The 22,989-nt window shown below is 43.5% G+C and overlaps 1 protein-coding gene across 5 annotated transcripts in view; it reads right to left on the minus strand.

The window, feature by feature from the left end:
• LOC138605018 (transcription factor 4-like) overlaps positions 1-22,989 on the minus strand; it is a 248,899-nt gene that overhangs the window by 106,021 nt on the left and 119,889 nt on the right. For all 5 annotated transcript variants that reach the window (XM_069677083.1, XM_069677082.1, XM_069677081.1 and 2 more), the window contains exons 6-7: positions 5,816-5,942; positions 3,795-3,844 (exon numbers count right to left, since the gene is read on the minus strand). In XM_069677083.1, coding sequence (XP_069533184.1) covers positions 3,795-3,844; positions 5,816-5,942 — 177 coding nt within the window. The remainder of the gene's footprint in view (positions 1-3,794; positions 3,845-5,815; positions 5,943-22,989) is intronic.

Raw genomic sequence — 22,989 nt, forward strand, 5'->3', positions numbered from 1 at the left:
TCACATGACTGTCAACGCCAGAGCGACACCAACCCTCCTGTGCAGCACAGGGATCACCTCGCGGTGGAGCGTAGATTTATGTGACCACTGACGCTAAGGTGTAAGTAAATTAGGGAAACGCCGACACAAACATGCCAGAGTCAGTCGTGCATTAACCTGGACACAATAACAGCACTTATATCAACCTTTGTCACAAGAAGGGTGACAACAAAGCAACATCTAATGAGGCTGCAGGGACACTAAACCTGTGTTGTCTCTTACGTCCATCAGTTTACATCACGCATGCATGCATGTGCTGCTAATCGGCTTAAGAAAAAGGAACAAATGCCACCTGCATTTTTTTGATATTTGTAAACCTGGTCCCTATTTTTTTTTTGAGGAGTCTTAGGTCCCGATCAGAAAGAACGCGTTTTGCAGGCTGTAAAACGCGAGACGCTACGCACTGCCTTTTTTGTTGAAGCCTACGTTTTTTGTTTCTACTGTTGTTAAGGCAACCGGGTAACCTAACTGTTATATTGTAAACTGAAAGAAGGCCCGCCTCTCCATTCATCCGATTGGACAATGAGAAAAAACATTGGCCATGACGTCGGGCGCTTTTCTGCTTTGATTTAAAGTTTTTTCAACTCGAGGCGCTCAGAGCGTTTCCTGAAAAATGTGAGGCGCACTGACCGGAAAAACACGAGGCGCTCTGCAACGCATAAGCAGCACGCAAAAAGCTTCTCATTGAAAACAATGACAAAAAAGCCCCCAGCAACGTATGCAAACTCACCATACCTCATGAAGACTGAATGGGCATATTTACTCATGGCACCTAGTTAAGGTTAGGGAAGTTCCATCTATCCTTATCTTGTTCAGGGTCGCGGGGCTGGAGCCTATCCCAGCTATCATTGGGCGAGAGGCGGGGTTCATCCTGGACTGATCGTCTCAATCACATAGAGACAGACAACCTTTCACACTTACTGTCACCAGTGAACCTAACAAGCATGTCTTTGGACTGTGGGAGGAAGTACCCTGAGAGAACCCACGCATGCACAGGGAGAACATGCAATGCCCCCTACATCCGACGCCAGACTAAGCTGTGAGGCAACCACCGTGTAGCCCGAGGGAAGGATCGTGGTCTTAAATATGGGAGAAGTCAAAAGGTCAGGGCTTTTCACTTTTCAACATGTTTAACTAAACTTGAATCTTTCCCTGATCGAATCACAGCTTCTTCTTTGGATGCCTGAACATAACCACACATGATGTGAACCACATCTCTCTTAAAGTACAGACGTCCACCCCATCAAGTCCTGCAAGCAACAAAAGGTGGAACTTGCACTCCTATCAGAGACACAAGCTTCAGTGTAAAACATGGCTTAAGGCAAACCAGTCGTGTGATCACTGATTTAAACCTTTGTATGAAACCGTCCTCCGACCTGGAGAGAAGGAAATGTTTTTTACATCTTCCTGCAGGGAGCACAGATGTAAGTTAGCTTTATAGCTAACTCGTTGTGTGTGCACGGCCCCTGTCAAATAAACTAATACACTAAACTAAACAACAAACATGTGGGGGTACATATATGTAACATGTTTCAGACAACGTTGAAACAAACGTCCTGCTGCTGAAACTGTTTTTGTTTAAATCTCATGTTCAGCACAAACTCCGGCAAATTACAAACTAGAATACTACAAATGTTCAGCGCTTGAATAAATGTACTTCCCAGCTCTTTTTTAAAATGTGTAATCTATGTTAGAATAAGTCAATAGTCCATATAGTTTGACATCTCGTCCCTCCTCCTCGTCCTTGAGGATGAAAAAATCAACCTGCCAAAAACCCAAAACAAGCTTCCTCCCCGCTTCCCCTTCGTTCCCCCCTTGCCTCCCCCTCCCTCTCCAGGCCGATGCAGACACAGAGAGGAGGAGGACGGAGAGGAGGAAGCAGGGGGACAAAGCGGGCCGAGGCCACAGAAAGGCGGACTCCCGCCGAGCCAAAGAGGCGGCTGACACGGCGAACATTCAGCCGTCGTTAACAGCCGATTAATGAGGTCAGAGACGGAGAAAACTCTCCACATGTAAAACAGCTCAAAGTCAGAATCAGAAATAAATCTGATGAGGCCGAGAGCTCGCAGCACAGATTACTATCACTGTCATTGTTAGGACATTCACAAATCTACCTGCTTCTCTTTACGATATCACGGCCACCAGGAGGACATTTTCAACAGACGTGGGATTACCTGATTGTCAATTTATCAGAATAAATGTCCACACAAAACAATGGGAAAAAAATCTGACATTTTACAAAAAGTACATAATTTAACTGTCAAATACTTCAATAAATTATAACAAATTATTTTACATACTTCTGCAGGTGAAACAGCAGACGAGTCGGACACCAGAAGGTGAAAGAAAGATGCAAGGTGACAAATTGTTGAAATATTTGAAACATCAGCAAAACGCTGCGAAACAGCAAGAGGAACCAAAACACTGATCGCTGATCAGGTCGGGATGTTTCTGATTTTCTGCTGGAACTTCCTTCTGAGAAAAAGCATCACAACCTGATCTCTGATGAGGCTGCAAATAATTCGTCTACATTACTTTGTTAGTCCGACTAAAACCTGACAATAATCTGATAATGAATTAAACAAAAAAACAATGGTGACGTCAGAGACGCTGGAAGCAAATGTCTGGTGTCTCTTTTGTAAATGACTTATTTGTTGTTTGGTGGATGTTGCTGCTTTTTCTTCCTGAGTCCTCCAAACAGCAGCCGGACACAGTGACCGGTAACAGTTTCAACCCAACATCCCTTAATACCTCATAAATACATCAGTTTATACATAAATAACTCTGGACTTTCCCTATTATAGTCCCTCTATTTATAATTTATGGTCGGCATATAAACTCGTAATAAAAGACTTATAACGTAAAACAATAGTGCTGTAATCCTCATGTGTGCTCCTAAACGTGGAGGTTGATGTTAAAGCAGATAATATAATAATATAATATAGTACAACACAGATATTATTGTTATATATATATATATATTGTCTCATATTGTTCATAAATAAACTGCTCACAGCTACATTAAAGTGTGTTTTATAGCATTTATTTAACCGTATAAATTAATAATTTTAATAAATTTTTAGCATTTAGATGTTTTTAAATTTACTGTATCACAATTTTTTAATAAGGATAGTATTTCAGATTTTTGTAATGTTGCATTATTTATTTAGTATTGAAGGTTTTTTCAGCTGATTCCTAAAAACAGGAAGTGTCAACAACAACAAAGGCCGACAGCTGTTTGTGTGCAGCTCGGCTCCGACAGCAGCTTCACCTTCACCTCGTCAGAAAGTGTGCGACTGCTCTTCTTCTATGACTGCAGAACTTTTGAGACTTTAAACCTGCTGAATTAAAACCTGCTCGGAGCTGTACATCCAAAACGTGACAAACACACCCAACACAAATCAATTGTATTCACTTTTAAGCCATCAATCATTGACAAGAGAAGATAGCGTTAGAGCGGCCCCGTTTCTAGATTTGTTGGATTATTTATTCTGGCGTGAAATTCTTTCACTTGATCCCCAAAAGGCAGGAACTGACAACAAAAAGCCGGCAGCTGTTTGCGTCCGGCCCGTCTCCGACAGCATCATCATCTTCACCTCAACAAATTAACCCAACCTGGCAACGTGCGCAGCGTCTCTACATGTTAAAACCAGCTCAGCGCTTCCAAACGTGCAGGAGAGTCAGCGGCACACACACTCACAGCAGCGATAATACCTCGGCAATCATAGGAAAAAAAAGGGAATGTTATCACTTACTGAGGACGGCAAGCCGGGAGGGACCTTCCGCACTTTTTTTGTGTGAACCTCTGAAAGAGAGAAAAAAAAGAGAAACAAAACAATACATGAGGGTTTAACAGGCCAAGAGGCTTTTATTTTCTTAAAAGGAGGCGCTGGTTTGATTTGTCTGAATTTAATCGATCACACCGACGAGGAGAGAGCGAGGCCACTTTTCCCACCGCCGTCAATACGCTCACAAAGAAAGCTTTCACTGCAAACAAGCGCGACACAAAAAGATGCAGAAAATAAAAAGACAGAACACAAAAAAGAGCGGGTTGATTTTTTTTTCTCTTTCTGTTTGATGAAAGGAAGGAGGGCAGCTTCTGACACCTTTATATTATTTTTCAGGGTTTCTCTCAAGGAGAGCGAGCGACGCTCTATCAGCCGGGAAGGTGAGACTTTGATGGAAAAATGAAAGAGCACTTTTTTGGAAATTGGCCCAGAGTCGTCTCGTGTGTGAGTCTGTGTGTGTGTGTGTGTGTGTGTGTGTGTGTGTGTGTCCTCTCAAGGCTAAAGCTACCGAGGCTACAGCACGGCCACCATTGTGCTTCACTTTAAAAGACTTCCCTGTATTTTTATTTTCTTAAAGCCCTATTACAAACACAGACACACACGCAGACAAACAGGACGCTCACAAAGCTCGGCCTCGGCCCGGAGAAAAATAATAACAGCCACGTTCCCGGGACACACAGCGGCTGTGAGCCGGGTTCAGACCGGGTTAAAATGTTTCATCAAGGTCGGGAAGGGAAAAGTTTCAGTTTGGATCGAGGAACGTGAATGACGGCAGATTATTATATTGTAACAATTTTATTGTTTCTTCCAAAGTGTAAATGACCTGCACAGCTAGGCGGCCTCAGCAAAATGAGCTTCATCGGGATCAGTTGTGTTCTGTCCCTGCGAAATGCACATTAAAAATGTTTTATTATTATTATTGACTATTGATTTTTATTCTTAGACCTATTATGAGATTCTACTTCATTCAGACTGAAACAATCAGGCCTGAAACATCATGTTCAGATGCCTTTACATCGCGTCAGAGCGGCCAGCAACATGTCAGACTTTAGACCATCATAATGCTAATTGAAATAAAAAAAATAATCTGATATGACCAATAAAATCCTTGAAAAAAACAAAACTTTTTCAGCCTTATTTAATTTTTTGCTTTAACAAATGCGCAAAGGTGGAATACAGCTGCTGTTTGATTTAAACTAGTGTAAATATTTAAGAACGATATTTACAAAAACAGAACAAAAAATGTATTTTCCTTTCTTTTATTTGAGCGTTTCCATTTTGACTCCAAGCTCACCTGATGACTTTACATGTCAGTGGTGTTAAATACGTTTTTTAAAACAACTGTGTCGGTGTATCGGGTCCTCCAAGCGAAGCTTAATGCGGCCTGTTACAATAAATAAATACAATAAATCCCAACTTGATACATTCATTAGTTTAAAACTAATATCAGCTTAATTCTAATTATGGAGGCTGCATTGTTCGCTCCTACTTTTTCCCATATTTTTTAAGATGATTTTTTGGGCCTTTATTTCGCGGACAGCTGAAGAGAGACAGGAAATATCTGGAGAAGCGAGTGAGCGATGACATGCAGCAAAGGGCCGAGGGCGAGTCGACTGTAGCCTCTGTGTATGTGGCACCTGCTCTACCCGCTGAGCTGAACCAGCGGCCATCTTTCATATATATTCGGCCTGCTTTGTTTATATCAGCTGAGTAAAACCTCCTCTTTCTTAAACAGTTTATTAATAATTAATGCCGGGCAGTTTAATTAAATTACACATTTAAGCTTGGTGTTGCTACAAACTGGAACCTGAGTGTGTTCAGGTATATTTTTGTATTATTGGCTGCCTCCATGCTCGTGAGAAAAACAGTCAAAGGCCAGAAAACGCTGGCCTCTCACTGGTCGACATAGAGAAGGTCATTAACTGACAGGACTGTCCGGGTGTGTGTCTATAGAGTGTGAATGATGTGAGTGTGTAGTGTCGTCTCACCCATGGTGTCCATAGGCAGCGTTCTCCTCCGTGGGTTGGAGCCGTAGTGCTGGTAGTACTGACCGGCCGGCTTGGTGGGCGACGCCGCGCCGGGACTCCCCATTCCCAACTCGCCTCCCAGTGCCGACTGGTCGAGAGACACAGAGAGAGAGAGAGAGAGAGAGAGACTGTTAATCATGTGACCTTGTGACTCAAGGATCAGGAAGAAGTCACCACATCTACACAAGGTGAAACAGGAAACACTTAAATAAATACATGGACAGGTTTCTGAAAAGACACGTGAACAAGTGGCGCACCACAACAGACAAAGGTGTCCACACACAGATCAGATCAGAGACCAGTACAACAACTAACAAAGATATTTATTATAAACAGGCTGTTCATGTTAAACAGCAGCAGCCAACGTGTCTTCATTTCTGGGCGACAGCAGCTGTAAAAACTAAATGTGGTCTTCTACTGAGTATTTATGGTGGGGTGACCTTATGACCTCACGACCTTTAAAAGAGATTAAAAAAGAGGGAAAATGTGAAAAATAGATGCAATCAAGAAGATTTATTGCAGATTAAATTAAAACATGTTGATTCGTTATTAATAAAATAGGATAATAAAATGTGAAATGTTGAGGAAAGTTGTGTGTTTGAGAATATATATATGAAATCTCAACAATTATCAACATGTTTAGAATCAGTACAATATTGATTAGAATATTGATGAAACCTGAAACACTGACAGTGAGGTTACAAGATAAAGAAAAGCTCAAACGTTAAAATTCCTGGAATAAAGTTGAATATTTTAAATTGTTTCTTCTGAAATTTGCAGAAATTCATCACCTGATGAGGATCATATGAATTCTGATAAATATCTGGTCTTACACGTCATCCCTAAACGTCCCGAGTTGCCCGTCTGACTCTAAACAATAACACAAAAGAAAGTCGACGTCCTGATATCCTTTAAATCCTCTCTGGATCCTGCTGCCTCGGACTTGTTTCCTCCGTCACCTCCCAGAAAGCAAAACGGTGAGGGAGGACAGCTGACGGGTAACGAGACTGCACCGAATGTGCTCGACAGTAAGCAGGAGATTCTTCTGTAATGCTTGTGAGGACGCTGAACACAGTTTGAATGTTAGAGCTGAAGAGAAAAGGTCGTAGGATTAAAGACGGTGAGGACAGCCATTATTGATATCATAGTATGTTGATTAAAGTTGGATGCAATCGGTGCAGAGAGCTTTAATGCTGAGCTAAACTGTGATGTTGTGCATGTTGTAATTTGAGCTCGGTTAAGTCAAAGTTTATTCTAGCCCCATGTCACAAAGGGCTGCACAGATGAAAGCAAAGCACACAAAACATATAGAAGCTATAAAAGCTCCATTCAACAAAAGGATATTTTAACACATAGAGTACGTACAATCGGAGCAGTGACAGACAGTGTTAGCACAATATAAAATAGTGTAGAGACGTGATGTGTGTGTGTGATGAGCCGTGGTTCATTATTTAGGGTGGACTAAGTTCAGTCCTGCTAACCTCACACATGAATGAATGCTGGGATACTGAGGACATATCGTTGTAGTCCAACTCTTGAGAATAATAATCCAAGGTTCTCATTACTGCTAAATTGTTGTTCACATAAAAAAAATTTAAGTTTATATTGCACCAAATATTACAGCAGTGCCTGAAATGCAAACAAATGCTGTGGATAGAGTTACAAAATCTTTACCGTCACTATCATATTGAATGGAGCGATCTTTGTCACGGTGTTCTGTGCTTGTTCATACCTGTGTGTAGGCATGTGTGTCTGTGTGTTAATATGTTAATAAAGTAAAGATATACAGGTCTAGATCAGGTCATATTCAAATCATTTACACATTAATATAATTGAAATTAGATTTTCTATGTGTGCATGATGTTTGTCATTTAAAACAGAATTTAAATTTAATGCTTGTAAAAAAAAAAAAATTTCAGCCAAAATTTAAATGTAAAGTTTTTGTTTTGTGCAGAAAAAAAAGAAATAAATTAAATGTGAGATTGATAAAAACACAGAGACTACATAAATAGATGTTAGTTATGCATTTAAACAACACATCAGTACTACATGAAACAAATTAACCTCCGTCTGCATTGGATTTTGGAGCCTAACTTGCACCTAAAACGCCGACCTCAGACACCTAAAGCGTCTCAGGTAACATGAAGTGCACCCGTGTCTGCGATGGTATTTACCTCCATGAGGTGGACCTCATGCTGCTCAGCGCGGACACGTTCATCTCACAGCTCCTCATCTCCCTCAGACTCTAACTTCTCCTCTCTGCTGCATTTTCCCTCCTCTAGCTATGACTCTGTTTACGGCTCAAACTTAGCAAACCGCTCACACATTGTCCCGCTAATTAAGTTCAATGATTCGGCAGCAACAAGTGGCGTCTGGGCTGAGAAGAGGACGCGAGAAGAAAGGAGAGAGAGAGAGGGAAAGATGGAGGAGAGGGTCAGTTCTTTTAAAAAGTTAGAGAGGAGGGAAGAGGTGAGAAAGAACCTGCCAGCCCCCCCTCGCCTTCCTTTAAATAGACTCCACCACGACTCCGTTAAAGGCTGGACTTTTTTCCCAGCTTTCTCGTTAAGTAATTAGTGAGCTGTGTATTTAAAGCAGAGGGTGGAGGAGTGTGTTCGGAGGGGGGGTGGATGTTTTTCGGAGCTAATCTGAATTCTGATCAGCGCGTCCGTCCTCTCTGTGGCCTGAAAACAAGAGTTAGCTTGGCGCTGCCGGGCCAAGAAGGCTTTTCTCATGCTAAACAGGGCCTAAGTAGGCCAATTACAGGGCCAGCCTCGGTCTCAGAGCCATTCTCCGGCTTAAAACAAAAGGGCCCTTGTCTTAAATAAAGTCACTCACACACACACACAGGGAGGGAGAGGGAGTCAGACACAAAGGCACACACACACACAATCACACACCGATTCAGTCATCCTGTCCCTCTGTCCGTGTGTGTGTCAGAGAGTGTGTGTGTGTGTGTGTGTGTCGTCGGGGGTAAAAGGGGGTTCCCACTAAAACAAAAAGGGTCTCATTGATTGTGGCGCTTTTTCTTCTTTTCTGTTCTTTTCTTTGTTTTTTTTCTTTTCGTTCTCGAGCATCGAGCCAGGACAGGCCAGAGCGGTCACTGTGGCAACAAGACGAGCTGGAGGAGAGACAAAGTCTCTTTACCTGTTTGTCTCACTGTCAATTTCCCTCCGTTATAAACTATCTGACCGATAAGCTTTTGTTGAGGTGGATACCGAGATTAAAATAAAAGTCCGATTCAGGCGTTTATTCAGGCAATTGATCGTGTTGGTTTTAAAAGTCAGGTGACTCACATGAGACAGATTCATGAAATAACGGTCAAAATCGAAGCACCCGCAGCCGACATATCCTGACTTTTTACTTCCTGATTTGAGTCAAGCTAAAACATACAAAAATCCTTAATTTCCCATAATGCAATGCCATTAATAGCCTCTTTCCCCTGCCTGGTAAATCCCAGCAGCTACACACCACAAGTTTGCATCACAGGCTTTCTCAGGATCAGGCAATATGAGTGATTACCGTGTCAGGGTAGAAATGTGTCCACCAGGTGAGATCGGGGCTGCAGTCGAATCGTCCAAAACATTACCTCCCATCTCTTTCAACACTTTCCCCTGAGCTCGATGAAAAACATCATGAGGTCAAGGAGAGGTGCGAAGGAGAATTCATCAGGAAGTAAGACAACGGTGCTCAGAATCCGACTGCACTTACACTGGGCGGATGTGACTGATGTAAAAAGAACTACAATCTACAGAAGATGGACTACAAAGATAAATTAAAAAGGAATATAAGGAAAGAAATATAAGCCACCAAAGGGTCGTCACATTTTGAATATTTCTCACCCTCCTCTCAGAGTTATTCATCTGAATCATAAGTTTGATAGTAGAAAAATAACTGCTTCATCCTGTAAAGATGGCACTCAGTCCCACTGCTGTCATGTTGATCGTGTTTTAATGAACGCCCGAGCGGTGCGTCACTTTAAATGTAGCTGCTGCAAGGAATAATGGGCCGTTATTTTCTCTCCTTTCGTAAAGGATGGTCCAGTGTTTCCTTTGATAAAGGAGATAATAAAGGAAGCAACAAAGCTCCTTTCCTTACTGTTCCACTTTTATGATAGCCGACACTTAATTAAAAGTGTTCTTTTTTCAAGATGTCAGTGTGTTGATCTAAAAAAAATTGAGTCTGTACCGGTCTGTACGTGTTGTTTTATTTTGAAATGACCGGATGCTGTATGCTGTTTTCGTGTGTGACTTCCTGTTTGGAACGATCTGCTCTGTTCAGCTTGACGCGTGCTTGAAGCGGCCTCCGTCAAAAATAGACCCGGTGCGTATCTTTAGCGGAGCAGAGCGGAGAGACGCTTCTGGGACGCGCCGGAGACGGACCGCGGCGCAAGCTGTGGAATCACGTGCATTGACTTGAATGGGCGTGATCGACTCTGGAGGTCGCGGCGAATTTACACAAAATGTACATTTATCATGTTATGCGTTTTTGTCGCACGGTTCAGCTGCATGAACACAGAGATTAATAAGATAGCAGAAGAGGAAGAAGAACCAAAAGATTCCAGCGACCTTCACGAACTAAAACATGGACCTCCTACTGACATATAAAGTCAGGAAGTTTTCCTTTTCGGACCATGAATATACGTATAAAACTGTGCTGCAATCCATGTAATAGATGTTGAGATATTTCAGCTTGGACCAGAGTGAGCTGACTGACTGACAGGCCATGTTGCTCGCCCGCTAACACAAACACACGAACACTTTGCTTCCATGTTTTCCTTTTGGATTTTCAGTTTTTTATATGAAAAGTCTTCAGATTACACAGGACGAGCTGTCAGAGATCATGTGACATGCAAATGTGTCCGCTTCAGCTCCCCCTCCCGACAGGCTTATTTGACGTGCAGGTGTGTCGGCTCCTCTGCGACCTGCAGTTACCCAGAAGTCCCTGCTGCTCTGCATAGATTCGCAGAGATACCTATACACTCTCTCGACATATATGTATCGTTGTCATTCACTCCTCCTCACTCGCTCTCTTGCTTCTGTTTTACTTTCTGCATTATCTTCTTTTCTCTCTGTATCTTTCTGTGTGTCTCTTCATCTCTCTTTCTCTCTCTCTCTCTCTCACACACACACACACACACACACAAGCAGAGGTCTGTTTCTCACAGAGCTGACTGGGCTTCGGTACCCAGCTGCTCACAGAGACGATATTAACTAAGATAGATTACTAGAGGGAGAGGGAGAGAGAGAGAGAGAGAGAGAGAGAGAGAGAGAGAGAGAAACAGAGTCATAAAAAGAAGCAGAAAGAGATTCAAAAAATGCAGAGCAGGAGAGGAGGAGAGAGGAGGAAGTCTGAGGAAGAGAGAGATACAGAAGAGAATAACAAAAGATAAAATGGAAGATTGAGTAGAAATGATTTAAGAGAGAGAGAGAGAGAGAGAGAGAGACGAGCATGAAGAAGAGAGACAGAAATGAAGAGAATAAAACAGTTGTTGAGAAGAAGCCAGAAGCCCTCCGTAAACAACAGATTGTCATTTTTACATTTCTCTTTGTGTACGGATGAAACAGAAATAATATAAAAGGTGGTTATTTGGAACCTTCAGAGATGTTTGTAGATTTATTTTGGGCTTGCTTTAATTTGGCCCTGCTTCCTGTCTTCATGCTAGGCTAGGCTAGGCTAACCTAAGACTCCAGCTTTGTACTTCATACACAGACTCGAGAGGGATATCTTCTCATCTCACGCTCAAAGAGGAGGCAAATAAAGCTACAGCATACATCAAACGCAAAATATTTAAAGTGTCCTTAAACAACTGATCATGTGATATGAAGAAGTGATGCATAATGGGTCTTAAAGTCTCTCTAAAAGGACCCTTAAGTAACTATTACTTCCTGTTCAACTCATGGTTAAAATAACTGGTCTGTATAGCTAGGTTCATGCAAGAGCACTACATCTTTAAGTTTAGGGACGGGGACTGACAGGACTCAGGTCTCCTGAGTGAAAGTCCTGTGCCATTACACCAAGCAGACTTCATGGATTTTATATCAATTATAGGGTCCTATTCACACGGTGGAAGGCGCTCAGTCTAAAGTGCATGGCGCAAAGTGATTTAAGGCGTGTCTGACCCACTTTTGCTAGTTAGACAGTGCACAGTCTGGGCGCAAACCGAGGCACAAGGCGCAAAGAGGTTGGCTGAAGTCCCTGGTCTACAGATAGTTCTGTTTGAGGATTGTAATAGTTGTGTGTGTGAGAGTGTGTGTGTGTCTGTTTCAGCGTGTGTTAGAGAGAGCGAGCGCACATTATAGAGATCTTGGTGCCTCTGCAGTTTTTGCCGCGTGCCTGGCTCAAGCAGGAATCTCCCTGAGGTGCAGCAGGTGTGTGTGTGTGTGTGTGTGGAGGCAGCTGTGAGCTTGTCCACGTCTTCCGGCACTTCTCACCAGATCGATAACAAACCGAAAGCAGCGTCATGATTTAAGGAGACGAGGGAAACAAAAGCTTGCTGTCTCAGTCCCATAAACAACGTTATTTCACTGTATCTGCAAACACACTGCTTTTTCCTCATGAGTAGAAGCGCTGCTGAGAGACTCGTGTTGTGAACTCGCCGATGTATGCTCATAATGCGCCCTTTAAATACCAGGAACATATTGCGGCAGAGACTTAAGACCAGGTTTTTGTTGGTCTATGGCGCAGTTGTTTTCTGTGTCCTCAAGATAGTAACGCACCACCCGTTTGCCCAACACACTTATGGCCGCTACCGCTGGCGCAAGATCACTGTCGGGTGGAAAACAGCAATGACACTTGAGCTGCATGCTGAGGTGCTTTGCGCCGGATGTACGATAGTGCCCATAGTGTTTTACTTACATAAGAGCCTGAAATGTGAAACTATTTCTCGTCAGGATTTTTACTTTGATATAAAGAAAAGGGACATTTTTTAAACACATGGTACTGTACATGTTTTCTTCTAGCCCCCACCCTCTTTCTTCCTCTCCCACTCAACCTTCTGTCCTCATGTGACTGAAAAAGCAAATGCTCACATGTCATCAATTTCCACCAAACCAACTATGAGAGACAGCGAGAGAGAGAGAGAGAGAGAGAGAGAGAGAGAGAGAGAGAGAGAGAGAGGCAGGAAGAAGTCATTAATTACCAGGAAGTGCTGGCGAGGCAGCGGCGCACCTGTACGCCAGCACTGCTCCAGCTGACACACACACGTGTACACACACACACACAGATATCTACACACATCCACACACACACAGACACTCCTGAGGGAGCGAGGCCCTGAGGCTGCTACCAGAAACAGTAAAACCAGCAGAGACGGGGGATAAAACTGGACGCACAGAGCCAGAACAGAGCACGTCAGACATTATCCACATCCAGGGATCCGGCCAACATATCAACTAATCCTTAACTCAATGAAATGCATGAATAGTCTCGTAGTCAAGGGTGAAGATGGAATAAGATTTTGGATCATATAAAAAGAGAAAGCAGGAAATTTAAGAGCTTCAGAGAACTTTTGTTTCTAAAGGAACGTGGTCTCAAAACCAACGCTTTGCTCTGGCCCCTCTTCTGTCTCATATGAACAAACAAGGTAACATGTTTTCAGCACAGACTGTATAAAAAGATGGCCGACATGACGGCTCCCTAAAAGTGGAGCCAAACCCTCTCTATCGCCCCCTGCTGACTGGCTGCAGTATAGGTCATAAAGCCCGCCTCCTCCATGTTAACAGATGGGACATGAGTCAAACTATAAAATCAAAATACACGTCAAATACATTTTTCTCAAACATGGTTTCTGTCATTATAGTTGTTTACTTTTAATTAGTTATTTGATGCTATAAAAAGTGGGTGTGGTCTCATGATTGACAGCTCTGTTGACAAATGGGGCTCTTGCAGCGTTCTGTTCCCGAGTAGCAGAGTAGAGGAGGAACGGCGAGAGGCGACATAACTAGACCGACACAAGAAGCTGTTCTGCTGCAGACTGAGCCCACCTGAGGGCTCCAACACATCAAGGCCACAAGGTAAAGGTGTGTGTCAGGTAGAGGAAGGGGCGGGACGTCGATACTGCGGCTCCACCAGCCGATCTCTACTGCACACACTCTGGATACAGATGAGCAAGATGGGAGCGCCCACTACCATTACAGGTTAAGTCCCCATGGGCAAGGCCCCGACACTGACAGGGTTAGAGGTTCAATTCCCTCTGGCGTGTTGAAGACAATTAGCATAACATCGTCAACAGAGAGAGAAATGTATGCCATTGGGTTAGAGATGGAAACAGCCAATCAAGTCAGAGAACTGCGATGACAACACAAATCCTTAAAGAGAATGGCCAATCCCATCAGTGCATTGGAGTCCATGAAACACCAGCTGCTAGGTTTGTGTGTGTGTGTGTGTGTGTGTGTGTGTGTGTGTGTGTGTTAAGAATAATGTCAAAGCAGGGAAAACCTCACCGACAGATCACAGCGAAACACACACACATATTTTCAGTAGCACTCGAAGCAGCGAAGGACCGACTCGCCAATGACAACTTCCTCCATCTTCTAACTGCTCCACACACACACACGCACACTCAGTTCACACAAACACACTGATCACACATACACACACACACACAAGGCGCAGTTCAAAGCATTTCTCCTTAATTAGCGTTCAACGCTTGGCTTGACAAATAAATAGCGATCATTTAAGAACACTAAGAGAGGAATCAGACAGCACATTACACCTCACAATATCTGGCAGCTTCCTGCTCGCAATTATAACACGGAGAGGGGGAGGGAGGGGGAGGGGGTGAGGGATGAAGGAGGAGATAAAGAAGAGTCGGAAGGATGAAGGTAGATCTAGGAGAGCAGTGAGAGCAGTGAGTAGGGAACAAAGGAGGTTAAAAGGGTGGGAAAGAATATGGAAGGGAGAAAGGATGGGAAAGGAAGAAGGAGGAGGAAAGGGGAACAGTAGGAAATAAAACAGAAGTGAGGAAGGAAAGGAGGAAAGGGAGCATCATATTAATGGCAGATAAAGGAAAAGATGAAAGGAGGAAGGAGGTCTGCGAAGGTGAGATAGTTGAAAGTTAGTAATCCCTCTTTCCCACCAAATTAAGCGTGTTGACGAAGGTTTTTTCAGACCAGGAAGACCCACTGTCAGTGAAGTATCCTCCTGTCGCTCTCTTTTCTACTGCGTCATCGTCTGACGTCACAAACGCACCCGTAACAGGGTTAGTAAACAGTGAAGATGTTAAAGTGGTTAGGCCTGCCTACTGCAGAGTCATTTGACCCGGTCGGAATGCTGATTGTAACCTTTCCCATTAAGCAAAAAAGCCGGGTGTTAGCAGGAATTTTGACCAGTGGGAAAGCGGCTTTAGAGATGAAAGGAGGGAAAGAGGTCACAAGAGAAAGAGAGAGATAGGAAATTAAAATTGAAGGGCAGAAAAAAAAAAGGGTAGGAAGTGGAAGGAGAAGATGCAAAAGTAACGATAGAAGTAAAACAATAGAGACACTTAAGGGAAGGAATCAAGGAGTAACAGGAAGGAGGTAGGGCAGGAGACAATGAGGACAGGTGGAAAGGAGTAAAAGAGTGGTCTATTAAGAAGGAAAGGAAAGGTGGCAAGAGTAAAGAAGAAAGGTTAGAGGGGAACAATAAGAAAGAAGATAGGAAAAAGGAAAGATGGACAGAAGAAGCAGACATTGGGCGGAAAAAAGGTAAAGAAGAAAAGGAGAAAATGAAGGATGGAGGGAAGGAAAAGGAAGAATGGAAGAAGGCAAGGGGCGGAGACGGGAAGTGAATGATAGATGGAGAGACAGATTTATATGTGGAGATGAAAAGAGAGATGAAAAGTGGGCTTCCCTGCGGTGCCATCTTGAACTGATCACTCCCATCATGCCTCAGTCCCAGCTGCCTTCACTTTGTAGTTGTGGAGTCATTGTAGTCATTATGAGCAGGAACAAACACGCACAGGAGTGTAGAAACAAAAACTCATACAATGCACATTCTTACGTCTGAGCGGTGTTTTACTCCTAAACACATCTGTCCGGCCCACCGCCGAACCGCTCCCCACTGCTGGCATTGTGTCGTTTCTGTCTGCAGATGTTTTCAGCTGAAACAAAACCCTCTAAAACCCACCCCGACTTCAGCGGGACAAGTTGTATTTGTTCGACCTTTCCAAACAATATAAGTTTTCAGTTGTTAGGCGTTCCCACACATGTTGACGGGTTACAGTAGTGAAAGCAACTGTATTTATAACATTAACAATGGCTTTTTTATATGAAAGTTAGTCAGTGAGTTAAGAGAGTAACAGTAATCCAGCAATAGACTGTATAAATAATGGATGTAGCCTTTGGGACGTCACCCATTTGTTTGTCAGCTGTTTTTTTAAAGCCTCGAGTTGGTCGCCATGTTGTTTTTTGGGGGGCAAGAAGTGATCATGACATGAAAACAGGGTGATGCTGGAGAGGACAGAGGGACTATAAAATCAAAGCTGTGACAGCAACGTGTGCCTGCGGCTAATCCATTAGCTAGCTCATGAACCTGTTAACTATGGTGTTACCCACAGAGTCAGATTCTTTCAGTTGTCGTAGCTGACTTGAGTTGTTTATCCGACTTAAAGTGATAATTTTCATGTAAATAAATGTCTGTTAAGTCTCTATCTATCGCTGAATAAGGTAACACAGGTAAGTGGCCCACTGATGAAAGCCTTTGCATTTGCAGTATTACAGACTGGGTGTCTGACGTGGAAAAAATCCCAAACGGCGCCCAGTTAGTGACGCGTTTTCCATCAGCCAGCAGTGGTTGGTCTGCCAGAGAGGGTAGGCGGAGCTAAGCGGCTGCTTTCCCGGTCTCTGCAAGTGTTGCGAGTAAACAGTAATCTACTATGGCTGAACAAACAAAGAAAAGATGGATGACTACAGATACAACTTCAACAAGAAGTGAAAATCCAAAGAAAAAGAAACAAACTCGACGCTCAGATGAAGCAAACAGTCTAAAAAGGAAAGCGACCGTCAGCCAGGAAAATCAAGAGTTACAACCGGAGCCAACTGTCTGGATATTTGGGATGCGTGCCTCAGCAATTACCATTTATCCCCATAGGTGCCGCCAAAGAGAACGAAACTGAGATCTTCACGATTATAACTTTGAGAGGCTAAAAGAGCTTGAGGAGCGTAACGACTCGTGGGTCACTAGTCCACATCGCACAACAGCCAGTGGCAGACAAATGACACGTAACTCAAAAGCACAGGACAACTAGGTAGTATTCTCTGCAGGAAAAAGGCTAACAAGAATCCTGACACAGGCCACCACAGATATGTCTGAAGAAGCTAACAAGCCAGTTACAGTAAGCACACACTTATGCTAATTAGAGCTTGCATGGCCAAAGAAACTGGAAGAAACACTTCTTGAATGGTCAGTTAGAACAATAAACCACACAGCAGGCCAACCGTCTGATATTTGCAAGTTAAAACTTCCAAAAACACCAAAACATGTTAATTATAGTGACTGAGCGAGCGGCATCCACCTGTCACTCAAAGCAACCACGCCCCTAATTATGCATAACTTTAAGCCTTGATATGATTTAAGCTGGTGAATTATATAAAGATCAATCCACAGTACAATGTTAAACATTAAACATGTTTAATTCTGCTGTAAAGTTTGACACACAGTATTAATATGGGGTCTAATGGGGGTTGACTTGCTTTTGGAGCCAGCCTCAAGTGGCCATTTGTGGAATTGCAGTTTGTTTGCACTTCCACAGTTTTTTGCATTCACGTGTTTCATGTTAGATGTTCCACTTGCATCAAATATGCAGAAAAGGACCCTGAAACATATGACTGAGTCGTTCTCATATTAACCTCTATATCGATGTAGCTCAGGATAGATGAGGTGAGTTTATAGTATTTTAGGGGCCTGCTGTAATGAGAAAACATCTCATCCTGCTTTGTAAGGCATAATAAAGTCATAAATATGTATATCCTATGTTGCATTTTTTTTCTTATTAAAGGAAGTTCAAAGCCTGTGGCATGCAGGAAGTCGTTGCATCATCTGTCACAGATAAGAATTCAAGAGAAATCCTGCAGAACTGATGAAGGAAACACATGAAAAGTATCTGCAAGCTTCCCCACATCTCCTGCATCCATGCTGCCTTACTTATGTGCACAAGTGTGTGTGTGTGTGTGTGTGTGTGTGTGTGAGTATAGCTTGCATGAGAATCAGTGCACAAAAACAGATACATCAGAGTGTGTAAGTTTTCTGTAGTAGTGTGTGTGTGTGTGTGTGTGTGTGTGTGTGTGTGTGTTTCTGCTCTGTGCAGGCATGACAGCTCAGTTCTATTCTGTGTCTGTTACCAGCTGTTGTACTTCACTCGCAGTTTCTGTGTGTGTGAGAATGTGTGTGAGTGTGACAGCAAACTGTTTGATGTTAGACACATCGCAGAGGGGAAAGGGTTAACATCACTGACAGATTCAGAGGAGCTCCCCGCTTTGCCTCCATGATGCCTGATGAGAACTTGTTAAACACTGAGTCGACTGCTGCATCACTCGAGAAGACAAAAAAAGGAGTCTTTTAACCACACGACCCCCGCTCCATTCAGGTAAGCTCCAGGTACTGACAACCCCGATACTACCTGCCCTACCACATGGCTGCTAATGGCCTCCCACACATGCAGCTTGTAGTTAGACGGGCGGCGAGAGCAGCACATGAACGGGGTTAAAAGTGGGCACCTTCCTTCACTGGTGTTTCGTCAAGGCTTCCTCCGAGAAGCACCCCACTCCACGCTAGCTTTCTCCGCCCATTGTGTGATTAGAAATAACCTCAGGAATCTGTAACCTCAGGAAGCCAGGAGCTCCATCACGTCACAGTCACACAGGGTGGCCCTGAACGCTGATACCACACACATCGTCGTGGTTGATGTGTCAAAACACACGCACACACACACACAGTATAGATAGATAGTCTGTTAGTGTGCCTGTGATCGATATTAAAGTGTTGATCTGTGAGGTTGGTGATGAGACTAAACGACAGCTCAGAGTCTCCTGAGAGCACAAGCAGCTGGATCAGCGTGTGTGTGTGAGTGTGTGTCCGTGGTTGTGTGTGTGTGTGTGTGTGTGTGTGTGTTCAGAGCTGGAGAGCAGCTGTGAGTGGAACATCTCACCACACTCAAAAGTACACAGGATGGACGGATGGATGAGAGGAGACACACAGCAGCAAATCTTTCTCTGTTGGGGTGGACTCGAGTAAAGGGACAACCCCACAGAAGAAGAAGCCTTTTCACTTCAGCCCAGCAGAAAACTTTTATGGTAATTTGTCTTTTTCACTGTTTGTACCTACAAACATAATGTAGGATTTTTCATATGAACGCACTTTGGACCCATCTACAGCAATGTAAGATGCTCAGAGCAGCTGTTCTGGACGTCCAGCATGCTTTGAGAACGTGTCAGTATTTGACAACCTGGGATGGAAACATGGTGGACATTTCACAGGAAACTTTGTGCATAAATTGTTGTAAGATATCATAAAAATTTTATTTGCCTTTATTTGATAGGACAGCTGAAGGGAGACAGGAAGAGTCGGGAGGAGAGAGTTGGGAATGACATGCACCACGTGATTCGAAGTATTCGAGCCTGCGATTAGTGCGTCGAGGACTGCTGCCTCTGTTCATGGGGCGCCTGCTCTACCAACTGAGCTCCATTGATTTGATGCATTTCTGCCCTCTGGTTGTTTTCACACAGAAAGTTTTTGAATACACAACACAGAATGGATGCAAAGCCAGAAGGAAAGACAGGTTTGCTGTACGGTCAAGGTGTGGATGGATGAGAGTCAGTCCTGCTAGACAATGTGAGCTTCCATCACGTGCATGAACATTTAGAAACTTATATCTGATGTCAAGATGTGAGGTCACAGGCCTGTGACGACATCACTGAAGCTAGTCAGGCTAAGTTTGAATTTGTGCCACAGACTGTACGGTAAACTGACCCTCAAATTCTACAGGATCCGTCTCCGGCGCGCTCCGTGTGCGGCATGCCCTTTTAAGTCAATGCTCATGATTCCACAGCACGCGCCGCGGTCCGTCTCCGGCGCGTCCCAGAAGCGCCTCTGTGCTCTGCTCCGCTAAAGATACGCGCCGGGTCTATTTTTGACGGAGGCCGCTTCAAGCACGTGTCAAGCTGAACAGAGCAGATCGTTCCAAACAGGAAGTCACACACGAAAACAGCATACAGCATCCCGTCATTTCAAAATAAAACACCATGTAGAGACCGGTACAGACTCACGTTTTTTCCGTTGTCATAACAACAACACACTGAAATCTTGAAAAAAGAACACTTTTAATTAAGTCGTGTCCTCAGCCATGGTAGAAGCTCAAAAATTACAGAATGATCTCCAAATGAGCAGATAATCAACCTCGGGGGTGCAAACTTAACTGTTGTTTGTGTTTTGCTCTGTTTGACGTTGATGTTATCTCTTGATTTCCGGTGATAACGTAGTTCTCCAGCGCTCCGCTGTGCTGCGGATCAGACACGCTTCCTGTGGACGAGGGCTCGCGCCATCTGACGGACCAGAACCGCGGCGCAGACGGAACACGCTTGATTTAAACTTGATACACGGTGCTCATTTGATTTTGTTTAAAACTATGCATCAAAACAATAAAGAAATACTGTTAAACATAAACTATCTGAGGATCTGTTACAATGTGTTTGTTTACAGTAGATGAATATGTGCACTATTATATTGTAGAATGAATATACAATGATGGACAAACTATGGCCAAAGCAGCTGTATTATTTCCCTCCTTGTAAACAGTCTTGACCCACCCTGGTGTTATTTTTCTTCCTGCACTTCAGAACAGCTGTTGGGGGCTCGTACTTCCTGCTGCCGCACCATTGGCCAGAAAGCAGCCAATTGGGACAGGCTCAGAGGACCGACACAGTGAAGTGATGATGGACACACACACACACACGCACACACGCACACACCCTTGGAAACCAGATTCCACTGTTAAGCCCACGCACAGGAACTGTCGGACTACCAGGGGGGACGAGGACTGTTGTTCACACACGCAGTAATGCCTGGCCTTCATATCGACACATTCCACAGATCTGTAGAAATAGTTCATCTTAAGAGAGAGAAGCAGAGGCAAAGACAGAGAGAGCAAAGCTGCAGAGACCAAAAGAGAAAGAGACAAGCAGCAAATAAGAAAGAGACAGAGAGAAGAAGCAGATCGCATCAAGTGCTGGATTCACTGACAGGCTCAGATAGTTATTGTACGTTATAGAAAGGATCCCTACAGAGAGAGAGACAGTTTGTCAGAGAGGAAGATGTCTTCTCTAACCAGAGGAAGCAGCTACATCGCTTTCTGTAAAGCTACCAGACTTCATTGGAAAAGACAAGATTGTTTCTTATCTACTGCCGGCTACATCAGTTAGTTTATTCTTCTGTTACCGAGAGTCAAAAACATTGTGTTGGATCCAGACTGACCATTTAAAGAGCAGCTCCAGTCATGATTTACTCCGAGTAGATACCTTGTATTTTTATATGTATCCCTCATATTTTTTATCTATTCTTATTTTCTTTTATACTGTATTCACTGACTTGCTACTTTGTCTTGGTACTGCTGATATACCCGAATTTCCCCCCTGGCGATCAATAAAGGATTCTCTTATCTTGATTTAAGAAGTATAAAATGTTCTGCTTGAAATAATAAATTGTGTCTGATATGTATTTTCTGCAAAATAATTTTAATTCCCTTGTAAAAATCCTCCCGAGGCATCTCCCCGCCCACTGTGTGCTACGTTTCTCCTTTTGTAAAATTACAGCCGAGAAAACAAAACTCGTCTCTGCCGTCGTTTAGTGACAACTTGTTGAAACTCCGCTATCTTAAAATGTAGTAATTAGCATTGGTAACGTTAACGTTAGCAGTCAGTTTGCAAAAATTACAGTGACGGTTACAGCTGGCTCGCGCATCGCCGCAGTGGTTGCCATAGGTTGTGCATAATGATATACATAGCATCGCCCCATCCATTAATGGGATTAGCTTCTGAGGTTTGTAACGTCACAAACCTGCCAATCTGAAAACGTGTTGTTCAGCCTGTCCTTGGTACACTGCAGTTTAAAAGCAGACAGGCCCAGCCATGGAGATGATGCTCATGTTGTCTCTGATATGTCTTGTAGCACATGAAGGACACCACATGGAGATGTTTACAAGGTTAAACACTGGAATGTCACTGGAGGGGGGCTTTAAAATGCCAAACATCTGACAACACAAACAACCATCCAGCTGAAGACGAGAAACTCCTGTTTCACATCGGTGTAAATTACTGTTTTTGTGAATGGGGTCTGGTAGCTTTTAAGAGAGAGGAAAAAAGGCATCTTACACCGAAACAGAAAAGGTCTACCTCTGTATAAATCATTTTCATAATGTTGTCAGACACTAAGAAGAGTCACAAAGCTTCAGGTCCTGGTGTCACAAACCAGCAGACCAAACTTAACCTGACAAACTTTGGTGTATTTCCCTCATGTATGGATAAAAAGGAGGTAAAAAGACTCAGTTAACAAACAGAGATTAAGATGGGAACAGAGAGGTTGAGAGACTTCAAGGCTGAGATGTGTTCAGTAATAACTAGAGGACTCGCTCTCTCTGCAGAGAGGTGTGCGGGTCAGAGGTCAGAGTGTTTGAAGAGCCCTCAGAGTCTTTAAAGGACCGGCTCATCGAGGAGTGAGCAGGAAGCTGAGGACGAGACACCTGCTGCTGTTTCAGCAGGTCACAGAACCTCAACACAGCTCGACGTTTACATTTACAGAGCTTTAACGACGAACACTCTACTGCTAGAAAATATGCTGCAAAAACAAATCTAACTCTTGCATTTTAATTGTGTTAAATCCCATGCATTGTTGTGCGTTTGAGTGTGAGAATGAGAATACGTCACATGCATGTGCTTTAAATTAACCGCGCGTGTGTGCATGTGTGTGTGTGTGTGTGTGTACCCCTTTTAATAGGTAAACGCAGCTTCTAAGCTCCTCAGAAACCTCGCAGAGCTTCAAAACGGAGCCTTCAGCACTTTTTACTGACTGATGTGTGAACGTGTGTGTGTGTGTGTGTGTGTGTGTGTGAAGGGTTAAAAGCTTTTTCTTCATGTTGCATTCCACCAGAAGCTCACATACATCCACAC

This window comes from Semicossyphus pulcher, unplaced genomic scaffold (genome assembly GCF_022749685.1).
Source record: "Semicossyphus pulcher isolate SPU_LCO1_2020_fin unplaced genomic scaffold, fSemPul1.0.p SCAF_28, whole genome shotgun sequence".
NCBI lineage: Eukaryota > Metazoa > Chordata > Actinopteri > Labriformes > Labridae > Semicossyphus > Semicossyphus pulcher.